Consider the following 22,444-nt stretch of genomic DNA (forward strand, 5'->3'; position numbering starts at 1 on the left):
TTCCTCCACTTTGGGGGTCAAAGAGTAAGACCAATGCATTTTTGGTTTTGTAGCCCCAGTGCCCAGTAAATAGTAGAAGCTCAATAAATGTTTGTTGACTATCCAATTTAAGTATTTCATAATTTTCATCACTGTAATGTCTTCTATCATGTTAATTCAGCCCTTGATATGCAACTACTCTTTAAACTGTAGAAATGATCTGAAAAAAAAATACATAAGTAGGAAACAAATTAGAAGGCATACTCATGGATGAAAGGGGGGGGGGGGAATCAGCTTTTTTTTTATTAGCACCTTTTCAGGGTGGTCAAGATCTTTACAGACATTATCTTCATCCTCACAACAACCCTGTGAGGTAGGTAAGTCACCATTTTGTAACAACTAGCATCAAGTACTTACTTTAAATAAGGTGCAGGTATCGAGTAAAATTTGTATGTTAAGCAAAATTTTAGTAAAGATTCAATTTATGTATTATCTCTATACTTTTGTCATTACCTTATTATAGCACTATATAAATGTGAGTTATTCTTTTTTAACCCAGAGCAAATACCAAGTGCACCTTGCTTTTGTTCAGTAAAGTTCATCCATAAATCATATCCTTTAAAAAATACCATAGGCAAACACTAAACAAATACTTATAACTTTTTGTCTAACAAAGTGTTTTCCTGTTGGCATTGCTTCAAGGCAGGTGTGTTCTGAAGTATCAATTGAACCACAATGACAATTTGAGATTTCATTTAATATGTTAATATATGGAAGCTAACTGTATGTATAGCATGTGGGGTGAATTTAATTCTCAAAAAATAGTTTGCTCGTCTCAACATTAAAATGAATTTAGTCTCTATGGTTCCTATAAAATCATTAAGGTAGAATACTTAAGTATAGACAATAAAATAAATACGTATTTTTGAGACAATACTTCCTCAAGATGTTTATTTTTCTTCTCTTCAACTGAATAGATGAGAAAGTTCTTGGGGGCTTTAATGAGCACAACATTCTGATAAATGTAAATACATGTTGTAGTGGCATCCAAAAACCAAACTGTTAAGCTATTAGTTCACTGGGCAAGGACACATAAAACATCCAAAGTATATGTATATTTTTGTCTCTGATGAATAATATTTCGATTTACGTCAAAAATAAAAAATTTCCAAAGACAAATTTTCCTTTTAGTCATTTACAACAAAATAACACATTGTTTACATACTCACTAGCATGAGAAATAAATTTGCCTACTTTAATCTTTAATAGAGTAACAGTTGTGACTCCTGCAAAATATAATTTCTACTATTTTGAAATGACATCTTTAGGATGATTATATATTCATTAAGAAACACTTGCCTAGGAATTAACACTTCAAATTCGCAAGGACTATAATACTTGATCAGCTAGTACAAAATTCCCTCAGCAATGTTGGGAAAACAATTAAAGCCCTTGCATGAGTCAGATATGGATACACATATTTATAAAATATTTAAAAATGGGTATTCCTAGGTCAGGAAAAAAAAACAACAAAAATACTTAAAAGACATTGACAAGTTACACATCCAAGTGAAATCTAGCTGATTGCATAATGTACCCTGGGTTGTAGGTGGAATGGGGTGTGAAGCAAAAATGTGAAGATGCCCTTTTCCCAACTCAGGTCAATTTTATACTATCGAGGTTTTCTAAACTTTTTATTTAAGGTTTTTAACCTGGCTTTTCTCAAAATGTGGATTCAGGATTTAATGATTTTCATTTGAATTCCAAAGAAAGAAAAAAGCATCTAATTGAAAATGCAATTTTTTGGGGAATAAAGGTACATTAATTTCAACAGATCTGATGTACATATGAATACAAAATTTGAAGTCTACAAGATATTTTTATTTCAACATAAAATATGTTTGTATAAAAATAAAATTAGGAAATATAAAAAGAATTACAAACATTTTGCATAGTTTTTTTCTCTATATAAAACATTTACCTGGGGGATTAGCATTGGATAATACAACTCTGAAACTACTATAGTTCAACAATTTTCTTGGATACCAAGTATACAGAAAATAAGAGCCCTTAATTTGGAGGGGAGGGGCAGGAGGGAACACAATTTAATTTAGCATCAGTCTATATTTATTTTTCTGTTGCTCGAATATAAACCAACGATGACAAGAGGAGAAACTCTGGTGGTTTATTTAACAAAATTAAATTCACATTTCTGAGGCCATCATAGTGCATCCAATAGCCATCAATCTGGAAAGCTGCAGAATAATGATGTTCCTCTTTGTTAAATAATGTGGCACCTTCCAACAAATACCTGAAAAATGAAAATAAATTATAAAATACAGGTTTACAATTGTTTTAACTGCCTTTTTATTAGAAAGATTAAATTAATTCAACATTAAATTCATATCCTACAGATCAGAAAACTATATTTTGATTGCTTGCTTCCCTGAAACAGATGTTCACCTGACTAATTTATGAGGTTTATGTAGTGAGATGTGGCCAAATATTTAAAATTTCTAAAATGAATTTTAAAAGATGTATTAAGAGCAAGAGAATGAATGATAGTCTGATATACTTTCTCAGAATCATCAAAATGTTTCTAAAAATCAAAAGTATTTAGCTTCCTTCAAGGAAAATGTACAGAAACATGTACAAGAACCACACAGAATGACAAGATACAAGTTGTGATCAGCATAGTAAGGTAACCACAATAATGATATCAAAGATATCAAAGCACCTAACTATATCACTGAAGTGAAAAAAATAAAGCTACACTTACTTTTAGTAATCTAAAAACTCATTCTGAATAAAAAAAGGCAATTCAGTAATGACTCTTCAAACCACAATCCCCTTCCTTGGGCCTATTCAAAATCATGAATAAATAGGTAAAACTGAACTGAAATCCTATTTTCAATTGTTTTATTTAAAAAACAGCACCTACTTGTGATCAGATAAATCCAAGTAATATGGTACATATGCCAGATCTTCAGATTTCCAGTGCTGCATATTTAAGACAACAAAAGGGGGTGCTCCGTGGCAGAAAACTCGCTGGGAAAATTCTCTTAGCCCACCACAGCTAAAATGAAAAAGAAGCAATCATTACTTCACTCAGCACACAATCTTTCCAGCACTTCTGGAGTTGTTCTGTTATAACTTTAATCTTCCAAAAGCCTAACTTCATATAACGGAGTACATGTTTTTGCTCATATTTTTCCCCCAGCAGTTTCTACTCATGTACAGAATGCTGAAGTCTCTAGAGTAACTAATAAGGAGACATCATGACAGAGCAGTAAGAATACTGAATTTGCTGTCAGGAAAGGCTTGGATTTGAACCCTACCTCTTATACTTAGTAGCATTGTAATCATGAACAAGTCACTTAACCTTTCGAGCCTCAGTTTCTCATCTGCAAAAGAGTGATAATACTTGTAGTATTTATCTGTTGTAAAGGTCAAATAATATTACCAAATGTACAGTGCTTTCAAAACTGTAAAACACTAAATAAATGGCATTTGTTAAAGATAATACCACTATTTTAAAGTTTTTATTAATTTTGCATCAACCAAAGAGCATTTATTAAGTACAAACTATGTCCCAGGTACTGTGCTCAAGAGATAAAAACAAAAGCCAAACAATACTGCCCTCAAGGAGATTATTAAAGCTTCAGAATTTGGAAATACATTTTCCTCTTACTGGATCTGTTTGAGTATACAAAGAGGTAAGTAATATGGATAAATTTTCTTATTACTTGCTTCATCTTGCAAGTATTGTATCCATTAACATGAAAAGCTATTTTTTCTAAGCAGTATTAGGCTTTATAAAATTTTTACTGCATCTGAATTAGAAAACTCTAAAGAAATCACACAGTAAGATTTCAATCCTAATATGCTTTAGACATGATATGCTGCTCTTATTATTTTATGAATAATCTAAATGAACCAGAAAACATTTTCTGCTTCAAAGTTTATCATTCAAATTTTTTTCTAAAATAAAAAAGGCTAATTTTCTTGACATAGTAAAGAGAATATACAAAACATAAATCTAACCATTCTTTGATTATTAAAGATCTTGTACTTTTTCAGGGTTATCATTCTAAACATCAAGATCAATCAGAACATCTCAGTGTTATTATTCTGAAATGTAGGAGTCTAGATTAATGAGTGTACTGGTTCCAGGATATAGCCAGAAATTTTTTTTAACCAAATCTTTTTTTTTTTTGAGTCATTTACCTCTTTTTTCCTAAATTTGGAGTGCAGAAAAACATCCAGTTAATTGGGGGTCCTCATTGGTTGGGTTTTGCTTAACCAAGGTACCTACTCATTAATGGAGAAAAATGGTATTATGGTCACATTATTAGCTGTAATTACACTATACACTGGCATCTAATAATACTAGCAAAGTAATATATGTAATTTAAAAGAACATAAAAAAAAACATGTGTTCACATGTCTCTCTATAGTATATATAATATAGGGCATATATAGTATATATTTTTAACATATGTATAGTTTATACTATAGCATAGTAATAAATTGCCTTTAAACAGTTGAAAAAATACTCACCCTTGCTCTTCACATAATTCTATCTTGGAACAAAATAATTCATCCACAGCCAATCGAATCAAGTTTCCATGTGGTATTTCTTGGGGAGGACTGAAAAATTATGAAATGTATATAATTTTGTGTTTAGAAGTATAAAGCAGTTCTTATTGCATTTTAGGATAATTCTTTAAATATTCAAATAGGATAATGCCCTCAACATTTCTCTTAACTTTTCTAGAAAACTCAATGCTATAAAAAATGGTACTCTTGATTCTAAAATGTTGTTGCTAAAGGAACTTTAAAATGAATTTTTAAAAGGGTTTGAAAGAAGCAATTTGGTCTAGTCTAATGTTTATAGAATTGGTGACTAGGACGCAGAAGATTTCCATTAACTAGACATGATATCTTAGGCAAGTCACTTAACTTGTCTATGCCTGAATTTTCTTTTTCTGTAAAAATGGACTACATAAATTAGTACATTAATACCTTTAGGAGTTATGCAGACAATAAGGGTACATGCTTTGGAAATAAAAAGCACCATGAAACCTAAATATTAGCATTTTCTAGTACATATCTAAATCAAATGTCTTATACAATAAAATAGTCATGGCCATATACAACAATGGATAATATTTCATTATATTTTTAAAATACAAACTTTAATAGGCAATAATAAACTGTATAAGGGCTGGCTTACAAAAGAAGAAAACATTTAACAGTTCAGTGAAAAATATTCTAGAGAAAGGTTACATTTAACTTTTTGGACAAAGAAATGTCATCTCAGTTTTTTAGAAGCCTCAGATGGGGATGATAAAATCAGCTGACCATCTTTTTTTATATAAACCAAAACAATGTATGTAGATGAGTAAAGAAAGATATTTTATTCCCAATGAATAAAGAAGTCTTAGTCAAAGTATGCCTACTTCTGGGGTCATTTATATTTTATGTTTTGTTTATAAAAACAAACTGAATACCTTAAAAACAGTACTGCCCCAAAAGATAGTGAATGCACCTATAATAAAACTTCTCAAATTATGCATATTTACTGAGAGCTCAAGGAAGCAATAAATAAATTATGGATAAGTAAAGAACCTGGAAGAGAAGGGGAAAGGTTTGTTGTAGAGTCATTTAGTCAGGTCCAACCCTTTGTGACCCCTGTGAGATTTTCTTGGCAAAGATACTGGAGTGGCTTGCCATTTCCTTCTCCAGTTGTCTCTTTTTCTACAGTTGAGGAAATTGAGGTAAACAGGTTAAGTGATTTGCCCAGGATCACACAGTGTCTAAGGCTGGATTTGAACACAGGTCTTCCTGACTTCAGGCCCAGCATGCCATTCACTGTGCCAACTAACTGTCTTGAGGAAGGTACCCACACACAGTTACAGAAGGAAAAAACAATAAGTGAAAGTATCAGATCCAAATCTAACAAGTACTATCAAATAAATGCTAATTCTTCATGAGCACAAAACAACTACATATAAGAAATGTGAACTCAAGTCTGACAAAATCATGGATTATGACTTATTTCTCCAAATGGAAGTATTTTGCTGTTTTTTTGAAATGAGATCCAAGTTCCCTTTCTGGTGTCAGCCAAGAAACATTTAGGTGCCTACTATGTCCTAGGCACTATGCCAAGTGCTGGTGTACATGCACACATACATAGTGTATCCTTGTTCCTTTCCTTATAGCCATGATTTTCTTTTCCTGGTCCAGCCCTCTTCCTCTTGAGGCTTGTTCCCTTCTTTCCCTTACTATCCCATAGATGGGCCCTTTCTCCTACATATTCAGCTGGATTCTGGCACCTCCTCTAACATTATTTTCAGCTACTTACTTTATGTTAATTGTTCGCTGCTGATCTTCCTGCACTCGGGTTGGACATCTCCAGTTTGAACAATAACTCTCTTGAATGGTGGACATAAGGTTTTCCAGATTCTTTGTAAAATTATCATGTTCATTTCCAAACAAATCAATAATTAATGAAGCTTTATGAACTTCAGATTTGTATTGCTGTTTTTCCATCTTGTCCCAAATCCAGAGTAGTTTCACAGTTGTAAAACTGTATGAGTCCATTAAGTAAAGAAAACAGTCTACAAACTCTCTGCCTAAGTGAAGAGAGAGTTCTCTGGGAAAATTTTCATTTTCATGAAGAATGACATATAGTAACATCAAGAATCCATCTATAGTGCAGGTATTTTTCAAGTTTATTTCAACATAGAGTGGTGTACAGGACACTGCTTTGCGGCCAGCTTTGATGGTAAAAACCCCTCCCCAGGGAAGGACAGGCCTCCAAAATGAACGGTCTTGGTTATAGTTATTTTTAATTGATGCTTTGATCTCTTCAAACAATGTCTTCATCCTAAAATTAAAAAACAAAATTCATAATATAAAAGTAATAAAATTGAGTTAGAACTACTCTTGTGATTCTAAATGAAAAATATCTAAGGATGTCAGCGAGATTTTTAAAATATAAAGCAAGTTAAATGACTCGTTCCTGGTATTATCTAGTTAATTTGTTTTAAAGAATTGACATATTGAAATCTGGATAATAAAGTATAGAATCTATTTTGTGGACTCTACTAAATCTATAAAAATATTTAAAGCAGCAACTCTGATGGTAGCCTCTTAATATATGTAGTGTTTTGAAGAATGTTTTACCTGCATTATATTAAAAATATGTAATAATGTATCTTATTATATAATAGGATTCCACTGTAATTAAAATTTATATCCATTCAGTTTTAGAAAACAAGGTGAGGAATATGTGAGTAATCACTCAATCATGGTAATTAATAGAAGAGAATAATTCAAAAATAATTTCCATGAAGCTCTGGAAAGTGCTTAGTCCTTGGAGAACTTTTAGTTATGCTAGATGATCCAAGAATCTTTATTTCTGAAAACAGTAATGCCATGTCTATAGAAATCTGATTCAGAAAACTCTGGGTGACTGTCCAGTTTTACAAGCCTACTCTCTTCTAGCATGTAATGAGAAATGAAGCCTATTTTCAGGCAAAAGGAAAAGCCCCATACACACAAATGTATTCATACGAGTACTTTTTGTGGACACAAAGAACTAAAAAACAATGATTGCACATCAACCAGGAACAGGGTGAACGAACTGCTATGTGAATATAATGGAATATTGTTGTCACAACAAGAAATGACAAATATTAAGAATTTAGCAAATCTGGCCTCAGACACTTCCCAGCTGTATGACTCTGGACAAGTCACTTAATCTCCACTGTCTAGGCCTTACCACTCTCCTGCCTTGGAATCAATTGATTCTAAGATGGAAGGTTAAGGGTTTAAAAAAAAAAAGAATTTAGAGAAACTTAAGATTTGTAATGAACTAATTCACAGTGAAATAAACAGAACAAAGAGAAAATTTTAATAATTACTAAGGAAGTAATAAGGTTATGTAAGGAAAAAACATTCAAAGACTGTAGATCTGTCTAATCAATGCCTTGATCAGAAGAGGCTGATAAGAACTGATGGCACCATCTCTCAGTAGAAAAGTGGGAGACGAGATGTAGAATGAGATATACCTTCTGAGATGGTTAATATATTGGTTTGTATTGCTTGGAGTATATACTTTTTTGTTACAAGGGAAAACTTCTATGATGGCAATGGAGGAAAGCAAGAAGTGACTAGTTTACCAGTCCTAGTTCAGGACCTCAACAACTCACTTGGACTACTGCCAAAAGCTTCCTCTGGGCTTTCATGGCTTCAAATCTCTTCCCCTCTCCTTGAATAAACTACTAAAGTGATTTTCCTAAAGTACAAATCTAACCATGTCATTCCCGTCAATAAATTTCCATTGCCTTTAAGATCAAATGCAAACTCCTCTGTTTAGCATTTCTAGTCCTTCACAAACTGGCTCCAATCTTATTAAACAACTCCTTCATAAACTATTCAGCCAAACCACACTTTCTCATTGTCATGTCACACTCCATCTTCCCACCACCCATATGCCTTTGCACTGGCTGTCTGCCAAGTCTGAAGTGTATTACCTTCTCATCTCTGCCTTTTAAAATCCCTAGGTTCTTTCAAGGAACAAATATAAAACTACCTTCTGACCTGCTGGTTGGGTATGGGAGGGGTTGGGAGGAGGGAAGGGAAAGAACATGAATCATGTAACCATGGAAAAATATTCTAATTAACTAAATAAAAATTTTCAAATAAACAACAAGAACAATGTTCTAGGCCAGTTCAATGCTAAAAAAAAAACAAAAAACTTCCTCCTGCATGAATCCCTTCCTCATCTCCCAAGACACTGTCTTTCCATTGATAGTAACCTTATATTTATTCCATATGTTTACATGTTTCCCCCTATAAAATAGAAGTTCCTCAAGGGAAGGAACTGTTTCTTTGTTTTTGGATCCCTAGCACCTACCAGAGCACCTGGCACATAACAGATGCTTAATAAATATTTACCTGCCAATTGATAAGTGAAAGCAAAAACACATTAAACTTTTTTTTTTAAACCCTTACCTTCCCTTGGAGTCAATACTGTGTATTGGCTTCAAGGCAGAAGAGTGGTAAGGGCTAAGCAATGGGGGTTGGTTAAGTGACTTGCCCAGGGTCACACAGCTGGGAAGTGTCTGAGGCCAGATTTGAACCTAGGACCTCCCATCTCTAGGCCTGGCTCTCAATTTGCCCCCTAAACTTTTAAAGACTTTTAAAAAGAAAACTGACTGACCAGCTTCCCTCTGGTATAAATCCTTCCTGAGAGCTATGGTAACCATGTAATTTGACTGAAATATAGTTACATAGGGCCTTTAACGAACACACGGTCTGTCAAACAAAGAATCTAAATGGCACAAAGCAGGTGACAAAAACAGAAATGAAAAAAGGAAAATTTGTTTAAATGAGGCCCTCTTGAGACTATATTAGGAAGCAGGGCTCAGGTGAAGAGCTAATTAAGAGATGGTGTCGAAGAACAAGATTTGGATTTCTGGGCCATAGTTTAAGACAGAAATAAAAAAATTCCTTGCCATAAGTGAAGTGCCCCTATCCAGCACTGATGAGAAGGAATTTGCCTAGAGTCAAAAATAAAAAAGGAAATTGGTTAGCAAAAAAAGTAGCTCTTAATATTATCATAGCAATTAACACACTACTTAGTGCCATCATCAGATTTAGAAGCTGGAAAGGGCCTTCCAAAGTCTTCTGGTTCAGAAATACTCCACTCTCATTTTACAGATGAGAAAAGTGAGACACAGAACGATTAAGTGACTTCTCCAAAGTCATATACCTTCTCTGATTGATTTTAAATCTAGGTCCTCTGATTCCAAGTCCACTGCTTACAAGTTATAATCTAGGGAGAAGATGTTGAGGTCCCTAGCAGTTCACAGGAGATGAAATTCAAGGAAGGAAACAGTAAAACAAACAAAAAACCTATGAAGTAAAATCTTTATATGCCAATTTATGAAGTATGGCTAATGAGGAAGATGAATCAGAAGAGACTATGACCGCAGGATGAGAGAGAGCTGCCTTCTGAACTGATAGGGCCTGGTTTCCTGTTCTGCTTTAACCCTTGCTGGCTTGTATAATCCTAGTCAAGCTGCTACCCTCTAAGTGCTCTAGGCAGCTCTACAGACCTAATCTGATAGTTTCTTATCCTTAAGAGTTCTCTCTATGAAAGACATCAAAGGTCCAGTCCTTACCTCTAAAGTAAAGAAGCCAATGACTTCATCTCTACTGAGAAAAAGTATGAAGGCTCTAAAGGAGTAGTGGTGGTGGTGGTGAAGTAAATTCAATCATGTTTGGCTCTCTGTGACCCCAGTTAGGGTTTTCTTGGCAAAGAAACTGCAATGGTTTGCCATTTCCTTCTCCAGCTCATTTTTCAGATGGAGGCAAACAAGATCAAGTGACTTGCCCAGGGTCACATAGCTAGGAAGTGTTTGAGACTAGATTTGAACTCAAGAAGATGACTTTTCATGACTTCAGCCCAGCACCTAATCCATTCCACCACAAAGTTGCCCCTAATCCAGGTCCAAGTGCTCTATCCAATGGGCTTCTAAACTGCCTCCATGACAATATAAAATGCTCTGCAAACTTTAATGTAATAAGTATAAGGTGTCCTATCATTATTATTCTATGGAAGATCACATTTGCAAATCCCTTAAACCTTCAAGGACATGAATACAGATTAGTCTTAGAAAAGTTTTGTTGGAGATTGAGGGGTAATAATAAGATGTGAGATTTGTTCCCCAAGTCTCTGATATCCTTTTTTGGGGATATTTTGATAATCCCTTAATGGCTTCAAAACTGTCATCTCCAGAACAGATTCCTTTATGTATAGCGATGGTCTAGTAGAACTACTCTCAGCAACTTTATTTCAATAAAAACAATTACTATGCATTTAATTTAAAGCACCTAATGTTGTTTTATTGAAATAAAGTGCTTACTAGGTATTAGCCATAGCATAGCAAGGAAAGTGATGTTAAAGAGTTCAAATGTGGTGGATCTTCTGTAATTGTTGATAGAGTATGCTATAAAAAATTTTTAGTTTTTTTCCCCCCCTTTCATTTATCCTTAATTTTCATTCTCATGTGCCTTCAGGATACTTTCCTTATATTTGCACTCTTACTGAGCTTTCTTTAAACACATCTTTCTATCTTTCCATTTTATTATATATTAAAAAAGATATACTCATGTGAGGAAATCCAAGAACCACAGTGGGTAAGAATGGTGGAGAGTATTTTGGTCACATATCAATGGACTATCAGACAAAAATGATCACCATCAGAATATATAATCCTCTAAGATCTCATCACTTCTCTGCTACTTCTGCCTCCATCACTACCATCTGATTCTCAGATTGGAGGGTGGGGCTATGAACTCCAAACCACCATTTAGGGAGAGAACTCAGCTCAGACATCCCCTTACTACTCACTACTCAGGGACTTCTCCAATTGACTTAGAAAGATTCTGAAAATTACCAGGCAAGATGAGTTCTTCTCTGGAGCAGAACTGCCAAGAATTCAAACTCTTCTGCAGAGAATGTATGGCATGCCCAAATCAAAGAAGAAGCTGTGCTCCAGGAGCAAAGCAGAATCAAAGTAGCACAAAAGAAACATGAGACTTACAAATCTAGAGATACCTCTATCCCAAATGTTTAAACTGACTATTTGTGCCCTATAGTTTTTCTAAGCTCATACTGGACTGATAGTCAGTGTCTTGGACACACTGTGCCTCGATCCCAATAACAAGATGTCATTATTCCTCTTTAAGTACAAAGGGACGAACATGTTCATTCTTTATTTCAAAGAGGACCAATGACATCATTGGGTGATATCTAAACTTGTTCCAGAATTGAATTTAAGTGAAGCAGAGTTGCTCAAAGTCATCAGCCTCACTCTCTTCCAGAGACATCCAAGTCCAGTGGCAAGACAAAAGTCAGGACAAGTGACGATGGGTTAGAATGCAGTGGATGACCATGGCATCTTCAATGTCTGACCAAGCTCTAAACAACCCACAGAGCCTTCTTCAGCTGCCTTCATGGCTGTTGGAACAAGCTGTTCTCATCTTTCCATTCCACGAAAACGTCACATGCTTCCATATCTTGTAAAATCTCATCAGCTTTGGGACTCACTAGTGTCTTCCCCTTCTTTGAGGGCAGGGATTGTCTTTTTTTTTTTTTGTATTTGTATCCCTGGCATATGGTTAGCAGTATGAACAGAATGAGAAAATATATAATAAGCTCCAGAAACAAATTAGGTACTTCAATTTTCTGAAATTCTCCTGGAAGCCCCTGCACCCAAGAAGAAAAGCTAATCTTTTCTTTTCTTCTCTAAAACTCTTACCTTCTGACTTAGTTCTGACAATTCTAAGAGAGAAGAGCTGCAAGAGCTAGTCAATTAGGGTTAAGTGATTTGCCCAGGGTCACACAATTCAGAAATATCTAAGTCCAGAACTGAATCCAGGTCCCCCTCCAACTCCAATGTACCTAGTTGACCCAAATTTTTTTTTCTCAAAAAGAGAAAAAAAATTGTATACACACACACTAATATGGACAATATACAATAATGGATAATCATACATCATCTACAAAATGTCAATATCAAAGCAGTTGCTTCAAAACCGAAATGGTGTGTAGAGGTAGAAGAGATACTGCAGGACTGAAAAATTACAAAAATGTCTCCATTTTCAAAAAAGGACAGAGAATGAGGTCTGCAAACTAGGTTAGTGAGCTTGACTTTAGTTTCTGGAAAAAAATCTAGAATAGGATGACTAGAGAACATCTAGAAAAGCAAATGGTGTTCACAAATGGCCAGCATGGCTTCATCAAGAACAAGCCATGTCTTAGAAAATGCTTAGAAATTTAAAGCAGTCTGACAGAAATTAGCTTCAAAACAAAATTTTATACCAAACAACACAAAATGCTCAAAAAGCATATGCAAAGAGAAAGAACTGTTGGAATAGAAATGCAGGAAAAAAAATATGATTTATCATTTGTATATGTGGGGATATGATTTGGAATTTAGGTTTTTAAAAAATTACTCAATTACAAAAATGAACAATATGGAAATAGGTTGTGATAATACATATATAACCCAGTGAAATTGCTTTTCAGCTCCGGGAGGGATGAGAGTAAAGGGGTGGGAGAGAACATGAATCATGTAACGATGGAAAAATATCTTAGAAATAAGTAAACTTAAAAAAATAATAAAAACAAATGAATTGACATAAGAATATAATAAAATACTTCTCACTATTTTGGGTAAAGAGAATTATTTTTTTTAAACCCCTATCTTCCAAGGCATAAGAGCAGTAAGGGCTAGGCAATTGGAGTTAAGTAACTTGCCCAGGGTCACTCAGCTAGGAAATATCTATGGCCAGATGTGAACTGAGGACCCCCCTCTCCAGAACTGGTTCTCTATCCATTGAACCTAAAAGAAAGAATTCTTAATCAAAAAAAGGCTAGAGGAGAATATGAAAGACAAAGCAAACAATTTTAACTGCATAAATTTTTTTTTTAATTTTACACAAATAAAACTAGAGGTTTAAGGTGGAGTAGATGCATACCAAATAACATTGATAAAAACCTCATATCAAAGATATCTAAGAAACATAAATATTTGGTGATACATATACATATATCTCTGTGTATGTATGTAATGGAGACAGGTGGACAAGGTGGCCTGTATTTATCAAGGCCAGGAAGGAATATTCCCTCACTATCTCTCTCAAGTCCATTCCCTATTAGCTATATTTGTTTTGTCTTTTTAAGAAATGATTAGCCATTCTACTTGGCTACTGAGGCCTCCAGACATGAATATTTAACACCAAGAGCCATTCCTGAATAGAGAAGTATTCAAAGGGTATAGAAAAAAAATAATTATCAAAATGTTTGAACATATGCTCCAAATCATTAACAGTTAAGAGAAATTCAGCTTAAAACAATTCTGAGGTTCCACCACATACTCTATAAAATCAGTCAAACTGACAAAAAACAATACTTGTCTATGTTGACAAATAAGATAAACTCACTAAAATACCCAGTTGATAAAGTAGTGAATTAGTTCAACCTTTCAGGACATTGATTTGAAATTATTCAAAAATTATCCATACTCTTTGAACAGGTGATCCCATAATTGGGAATAAATATACCCTGAGGAAGTGAAAAATAAAAACAAAGGTCCAGTAGAAATAAAAATATTCACAAGTACTTTTTTGTGATAGCAAGGAAATTGAACCAATATGTGTCTAAGCATCACGAATGGCTGAAAAAAACTAGAGTACATGAATAATAGACTATTATTGTGTAGTAAGAAATTGACAAATCAGAAATTCAGAGAAAGCTAGAAGGATCTGTATAAACTAATGCAGAGTAAAATAAGAAGATCCAAAAGAACTACACAGTGACTAGCACATTAGATTACTAAAGAAAAACAAGTGATAATACCAGAGAAGAAAAATCATAGCAGAGAGGTAGCAATCTACTAAGGGAACATATGTTATATACATTGTCAATTACTCTAGTGGGTCTTTTTGCTCATTGTTTTTCTGTTACAAGGCAGAGTCCAGTATAAAAGAGAGGGAAAGTTGATGTTTTCTCTATAAAGAAAAGATTGTGACAAAAATCAATAAAATATACTTTTTAAAGGTAATGCTATGGCCCAGTGGAGTTAGTCTCAGAGCCAGGAAGGACTTGGGTTCAAATTTCCACCTCTGACACACATAAAGCTGTTTGAACCTGAGTAGATCATTAATCTTTCCGTGCTCCAGAGAACTCTACACTGGTAGTGGTTGAGGTGAGAGGGACCTGCCAAATGAAGTTCCTCCCGGGGAGTGCCCTAAGCAATAATAAGGTCACAGATCCAGGCCCCTATTCTTTCTGCCAGGCTGTACTCAAAAGGGTTAATTACTAAACTACTAGATCAGAATACCATCAAAAGTGTCAAACTGGGGGTGGGTGGGGCCAAAACTCTCCAAATCCAATACACAGAACTCATATTACTCAGATTGGGAAATGTTTAACAAAATAAAAAAACAGTATAATGTTAATATGTGGTTTTCTAAATCAATATGTAGCCCCTAGGAATTCTATTTGAGTTTGACTTGAACCCAGATCCTACCATGCCATATTTACTTAGCTCTGGGTATCACAGTTTCTGTAGAATATTGACTGTTGAAAAGACTAGGGAGTGAAGGGGTAAAGAGAAACAAAAAAGGTGAAGGGCTCTGAGTTTATGGAAGGAGGATTACTTGAAAGAACTAGGAATGTTTAATTTGGAAAATATAATAGAGTGAGGAAATTAACAACCAGCTTTCTGGAAACTTAAATTTAATATGCATTTTTATCATTTTTTCTATCACATTCTTAAGTCTAGCTAATCAACAAAATAGTAAAATCAAGTCTTGATTTGTAGTTTGCCCATTTCTAGGGTTTAAAAGATCACACTGAAAATTTATCAATGGGCTCTCTAAAGTAAAGCTGATTACAGTATAGCAAAGATAGGGAGGGACAATTTAAGGGCTGTCAGATGGGGGAGGTTCCATATTTGTTTTACTTGAACATATAAAGTAGGAGCAATGGGTGGATGGTGCAAAAAGACAAATATTGGCTAGATGAAAGGCAAAAACTTCCTGACAGATGGAGCTGTATCAAAAGACAAAAGGCTGCTGTGGCAGATAATGGATTCTTTTTCCTTGTAGATCTTTATACAAGACAGTCACTTGTCAGAATATAATAGAGAAGATTCTTTTTTTCAAGCTTGGGTAGGACTAGTTAGCAACTAATATTTTTTCCATTTCGAATTCTGTGATTGGATTGGTCCTTCCATCCAGCTAAAATAATGTGTTATTTTAAAATAGCACACCATCTTAGTTCCTCCAAATGCATTTGTATAAATGACAAATGAGAATTTCGTCAAAATAATCATGTAGTTTGTTAGCATATACTCAGTTTACAAACTGAAAACCCCCAGTACTGTTAAAACCTGTTATAATAGGTATTATGCAGATGTATTTTTTGCATTTCAGTAAAATGAATAGGTTTAACAACTTTGACTAAGCATGATGGTTCAGTACAATATTTGACATGGAGCATGACACTTTGGAACTTTTAAGTATTCAAGACCATATACTTATTCAAAACCATATATTTGAATTGCAAAGAATATGCTTCTTTCAATCAGTCAACATTTTGAGCTTTAATATTAATTAGTTTTTTGTCAAACAGCATCCAACCACTTAAGGATAAGTGGGTGTGGCAAATCTAGTGCCTGCTATGACTCAAACTTAGTCTATTACTTAGCAACAACTTTTTAAAAAATCAAGTGTCCATATATATTTTAAGATTGAGAGCAACTTTTATTTTAAAGCTTTTTATTTGTGCTACAGTATTAAAGGATTTAGAGCGTAGACCAGTCTCAGATTCCTTAATACTATATTAGGAAAGTAGCTTAACCCCTGACACTCATTTTTTTTGTTACCCTTCTGAATAGCATCGTCCAATCACAATCCCATCCCATGAACAAAACAACAGAATGCTAAAGCAAGACTTGTGTTCTTGTCAAGTTAAATATATCAGCGTTGTATATGAAGGCAAAAACTTTTTTAGTTTGTCTTTGAAGGAAGAATAATTTAAAGGGATGCTATCAAGTCCGGGTGTTAATCTAATTTTAGCATTTAAGCTCCACTGTAACTATTTACCAAAAAAGTACAACAAAGCCGGTAAAAACTAGATAAGTCGGATGCAAAAATGGTACTTTCGCCACACCATTAGGAATGCTATTGGGATAGTGGCATTTTGGTTGAAGTATATGAAATGACATATGGCCAGCTGGCCACTCGGTAGTTAACCTCCCTAGATAGTCCTTTCTCATTCTACTCCCGACTAGGGTAAATCTCGATTCTCTCATGGTCAGTCACCCCCAAAGAGAGCCCGTTCCTACCCCAATGCATTAGGTGCCAGAAGAACAGAGGACTCCAGAAGGCCTCCTGTTGCTCCCAATTCTCAAACCCTAGGTCCCTGTCCTTGGAGCTGAGCCGCACCCCACAACAGGGCGTGTCTTCCCCCAGAAATGGCTTCTGGCTTTGGGGGTTATTGCAGGGCAGCGGGGAGGATACCATCTATCTCCTCCCCGCCCCACCCCACCCCCACCGACGTCCACCCTCTCACTCCACTTCAGTCCATCCGGGGCTCGGAATCATCGTCCCCACCCCACCCCCAACCCCACGCCTCTGTAGCAGCCCGGCTCCACAGGACGGGACGAGTAGAGATAGGAGGAAGCACCTTAGGATGGGGGAGGGGACGTGGAAAGAAGGGGTGACCGGGGCAGAGGCTAAGTCTCTCTGCCCTAGGCAGCCGCGGAAGGTGACTCCAGCCCCACAAGAAAAGTGGAAAATAATAGGGGAGGGCCGTTCAGTACGAAGAGGGAGCTGGCGGGCGGGAGGGGTCTTCCCCCTACCCCAGGATGCCTCTGCCTACCTCCTCGGGGAGCAGAAACTGCCAGTGCCGCCCCCGCCGCCGCCGCCGCTTGCGCATGGAGAGCCCTGGCCGCCGCCGCCCCCGCCGCCTCCGCCGGCTCCTCATCGACTAACACCGCCGGCTACCGCGGCCTCCCTGCTGCTGAGCGCTTGGCGCCGCTACGACCTCCATGGCAGCCTCCGCGGCGGCCGCTCCTGCAGCCTCGGCTCCGCCAGCACTAGCCGGAGGAGCCACTGAGCCACGGCCGCGGACCGCGTCGCTTGTTATTACGGAGGGGAATTCGGCCTGAGCTCTCCCCCTCCCCCGCCCTCCGCCCCCAGGGCGGGGCTGTTGCGCAAGCGCCTAGATGACGTAACCGCGCAGCCCCGACTGGGCCGGGGCTGGGCGGAAAGACTTTTCGGGATTTGTCCTGGGGACGCGAAGGGGCGGGGCTATAGAGACAGAATGACAAAACGTTCTGGAGTGGGTGGGTCCTCCGGAGAATGGGGCGGGGTCTTAAGCAGAGGGTGGAGTCTAGAGGATCACCTCTAGTCTTTGAAGACATTAAATCCCTCTAGGTCGCTAGTCAGGGTTCTCTTCCCCGTTCTATCAATTAGGTTGATTCCCTGGGAGTCTTAACGATAACCCCCCCCAGAGGCGCCACCTTACCACGCAGAGGAATTGGAATGGTCCCTGCTACACATAGGTTAAGGCACAGGAATCCAGGTTCCTGGGTTTTTCCAGATTCCTTGGCCATCCATTGCAGGCTTCCTAAAGTGATGTATATCCTGGCAGCTAGTGGCACAGAATCAGGAAGACAAGTTCAAATCTAGTCTCAGACATTTACTAGATATGTGACCCTAAGTAAAATTTTAACCTCTGATAATAGTGAAGGTGTGGTTTAGGCTCTATATAATTTTAATCAAGATATTTTAAAATTATTTTTTATGTTAAAAGTTGTGTTGTTGAGCCAGTTGTCATTTTGTTGTTCAGTCCAGTAGGACTCTGATGCTTTGTAACCCCAAGGACCATAGGATACCAGTCTCTTCTATCTTCCACTCTCTTTAAGTCTGTTCAAATTCATGGTCAGTGTTTCCATGATGCTATCGTTCCATCTCATCCTCTGGTATCCCCTTCTCCTTTTGCTTTCTATCTTTCCCAACATCGGGATCTTTTCAAATGAGTTTTGTCTTTTCATTATGTGGCCAAAGTATTTAAGCTTCAGCTTTGGCCTTCAAGTAAATATCGAAATTAATTTCTCAAAGTATTGGTTGATGTGATCTCTTTGCTGTCTAAGGTATTCTCAGAAGTCTTCTCTAGCACCACAATTCTAAAGCATTGGTTTTGCAGTGTCCAGCTTTCCTTATGGTCCAATTCTCTCAGCCAAATGTCGCTACTGGAAAATCTATAGCTTTGACTATATGGATCTTTGTTGGCAAGGTAACAGCTCTACTTTTTAGTATGCTATCCAGATTTGCCATAGCTTTTTTTTCGAAGAGCAAGAGTCTTTTAATTTCATGACTGCAGTCACTGTTTGCAGTGATCTTTGAGGCTAAGAGATAAAATCTGACATTGCTTCCATTTTTTTCTCCTTCTCCTTGCCAAGAAGTGATGGGACCAGTTGCCAAGATTTTTTTTTTAATGACAAGCTTCAAGCCAGCTTTTATTCTCTGTTCTTTTGCTCTCATCACTTTCTGACATCAGGGTAGCATATTATCTGCACATCCAAGATTGTTGATACTACTGGCAATCTTAATTTCAACTTTTGATTCATCCAACCTGACGTTTCACATAAGGTACTCTGCATATAAGTTAAATAAATAAGGTGACATTATATAGCTTTGACTTACTCCTTTTCCAATCTTGAACTGTTGCTTCTTGGCCTGCATATAGGTTCCCTGGGGAGACAAGATGATCTGGTGCTTTCATCTTTTTGAGAACTTTTTACATTTTTGCTGTGATTCAAGTCAAAGGCATGAGTATATTCAATGAAGCTGAAACAAATGTTTTTCTGGAACTCCTTTGCTTTTTCCATAATTCAGCAAATGTTGGCAAGTCCATCTCCAATTCTTCTGCTTCTTCTAAAACCAGCCTATTCTTCAAGTAATTCTAGGTTCACTTATTGCTGAAGCCTATCTTGTAGAATCTTAAACATAACCTTGCTGGCACTTGAAGTGAGTGCATTTGTTTGGTAATTAGAACATTCTTTAGCACTGTTCTTCTTTAGAATTGAAATGTAAACAGTGGCAGCTACTGGTATTCCAAATTTGTCAGTATGTTAAGAGCAGACATTTACCAGCATCATCTGAAAAAATTTTTTTCCAGATTACATGTTGATACAATTTTTTATATTTTTTGTGACATTTTGCAATTCATGTTCTCTGACATACATAATGCATATTTCCATGTTGAACATATTGTGAAAGAAGACATATCACTTACACTAGAAAAAAATTTCATGCAGAAAATGTTTCCAATGTTTTACTACCTCAAAAAGAACTGCTTTAAATATTTTTTGTAAGTACATCCTTTCCTCCTATTTTTTTTATCTCTTTGGGAGATAGACCTGGTAGTAGTATTGCTGGGTTTGCACAGTTTGTGGCCCTTTGGACACAGTTCCAAATTGCTCTCCAGAATGACTGGATCAGTTCACAGCTCTACCAACAGGATTTTAGTGTCCCAGTTATTCCATATCCCCTCCAACATTTATTTTTATCCTTTTTTTTGTCATATTAGCCAATCTGATAGGTGTTGGTGATACCTTAGAATTATTTTAATTTCTATTTCTCTAAATAATAGTGATTTGGAGTATTTTTCTTATGACTAAAGATAGTTTTAATTTCATCTGAGAATTACCTGTTCATACTCTTTGACTATTTGTCAACTGGAGAATGCTTTGTAGTCATATAAATTTGTCTCAGTTCTCTATATATTTGAGAAATAGGGCCTTTGTCAGATGTTTGCTATAAATTTTCCCCAAAAATTTCTTGTTTCCCTTCTAATCTCTGTTGCATTGATTTTGTTCATGCAAAACATTTCTAATTTAATGTAGCCAGTTATCTATTTTACATCCCATAATATTCTCTGAGTCTTGTTTGGATATAAATTCTTCCCTTTTCCATAGATCTGACAGGTTATTCTGTGCTCCTCCAATTTATGGTATCACCCTTTATTTCTAAATCATGTATCCGTATTGACTCTAACTTAGTATATGACATGGGGTGTTGATCTGTCCCTAGTTTCTGTGACATTTGTTTTCCAATATTCCCAGCAATCTTTGAATCATGGATTTTTCTTCCAAAAGCTTATATCTCTGGGTTTGTCATATACTATGCTTTTATGGTTATTTACTATGTATGTTGAGTACGTAATATATTCCATTGATCCAATACTATATTTTTAGTCAATACCATATTTTTTTTGATGTTTGCTATTTTATAATACAATTTGAAATCTAGTGCAGTTAAACCACCTTCCTTTTTTCCCCATTAATTCCCTTGATATTCTTGGCCTTTTGTTCTTCTGTAGGAATCTTATTATTTTTTATAGTTCTTTGAAATAATTTTGAGCTTAATATTTTTTAAATTTAATTTAATTTTTAAAAATTTTCCATGGTTATATGATTCTTGTTATCTCCCTTCCCTTTTCCCTCCCTCCTCCTGGAGTTGACAAGCAATTCTACTGGGTTATACATATATTATCAGTCAAAATTTATTTCCATATTATTCATTTTTGTAATAGAGTAATCTTTTAAAACCAAAACCCCAAATCATACACTCATGTAAACAAGTGATAAATCATATGTTTTTGGGTTTCTACTACTACTACTACTACTACTACCACAGTTCTTTCTGTAGATGTGGATAGCATTCTTTCTCATAAGTCCCTCAGAATTTTCCTGGATCCTTGCATTGCTTTTAGTAGCAGGGTCAATTATATTTGATCATTCCACAATGACTCAGTTACTGTGTATAATGTTCTCCTGGTTTTGCTTATCTATGAAATAATTGTTGAGTAGTTTGATTGGTACAGCACTGAAGAAGTAAATAATTTAGGTAGAATTGTCATTTTTACTATATTATCTTGGCCTATCCATGAGCAATTAATGTCTTTTCATTTATTTAGATCTGACTTTATTTGTGTAGCATCATCTTTTAGGATTTTAACTACCTCAGTTGGAAGCCCATCACCTCTACTAGCCTTATTATTAGCAATGCTTTCTAAGGCCCATTTGACTTTATTCTCTAAGATGTCTGCCTCTAAATCAGTTGCCATCATAGTTATTAGTGATAGTAAAATCTTTCCTGTATAGTTCCTCTGAATATTCTTGCCATCTTACTCTCTTTTACTTGTGTTAAATTGCTAACATTTTTTGTCTTTTATCATACCCATTTTTGAATGAAACTTTCTCTTGGTATCTCTGATTTTCTTGAAGATATCTCTTGTCTTTCCCATTCTATTGTTTTATTTTATTTATTTGTATTGACTATTTAAGAAAAACTATTTCTTTATGTTACTCATTAAAGAAAACTTTATCTCTATTTGCTATTCTCTATAATTCTACATTCAGTTGGGTATATCTTTCCTTTCTCCTTTCCCTTTCCTACTTTCTTTAGCTATTTATAAAGAAAGTCTCATTAGACAGACATTTTGCTTTTTTTTCTTTTCTTTTTCTTTGAAAAAAAATTTTAAGCAAGCCATTCCCCAATTGATAAATGGGCAAGGGACATGAATAGGCAATTTTCAGATAAAGAAACCAAAACTATCAACAAGCACATGAAAAAGTGTTCTAAATCTCTTATAATTAGGGAAATGCAAATCAAAACACCTAGTAGATTGGCTAACATGACAGCAAAGGAAAGTAATGAATGCTGGAGGGGATGTGGCAAAATTGGGGCATTAATGCATTGCTGGTGGAGTTGTGAATTGATCCATACATTCTGGAAGGCAATTTGGAACTATGTCCAAAGGGCTTTAAAAGACTGTCTGCCCTTTGATCCAACCGTACCACTGCTG

At 35.8% G+C, this 22,444-nt stretch overlaps 1 protein-coding gene across 1 annotated transcript; it reads right to left on the reverse strand.

Annotated features, from left to right (window-relative positions):
* Positions 1 to 250: 250 nt before the first annotated feature.
* C1H14orf28 (chromosome 1 C14orf28 homolog) lies at positions 251 to 17,587 on the reverse strand. The gene is made up of 5 exons (XM_001368846.3): positions 17,450 to 17,587; positions 6,347 to 6,871; positions 4,540 to 4,629; positions 2,921 to 3,055; positions 251 to 2,290 (listed from the first exon to the last, which is right to left on the reverse strand). The coding sequence occupies exons 2-5, from the start codon at positions 6,868 to 6,870 to the stop codon at positions 2,107 to 2,109; spliced, it is 933 nt and encodes a 310-aa protein (XP_001368883.1). The 5' UTR covers position 6,871; positions 17,450 to 17,587; the 3' UTR covers positions 251 to 2,106.
* Positions 17,588 to 22,444: the final 4,857 nt, after the last annotated feature.

The sequence above is a fragment of the Monodelphis domestica genome, chromosome 1 (assembly GCF_027887165.1).
Source record: "Monodelphis domestica isolate mMonDom1 chromosome 1, mMonDom1.pri, whole genome shotgun sequence".
Lineage (NCBI taxonomy): Eukaryota > Metazoa > Chordata > Mammalia > Didelphimorphia > Didelphidae > Monodelphis > Monodelphis domestica.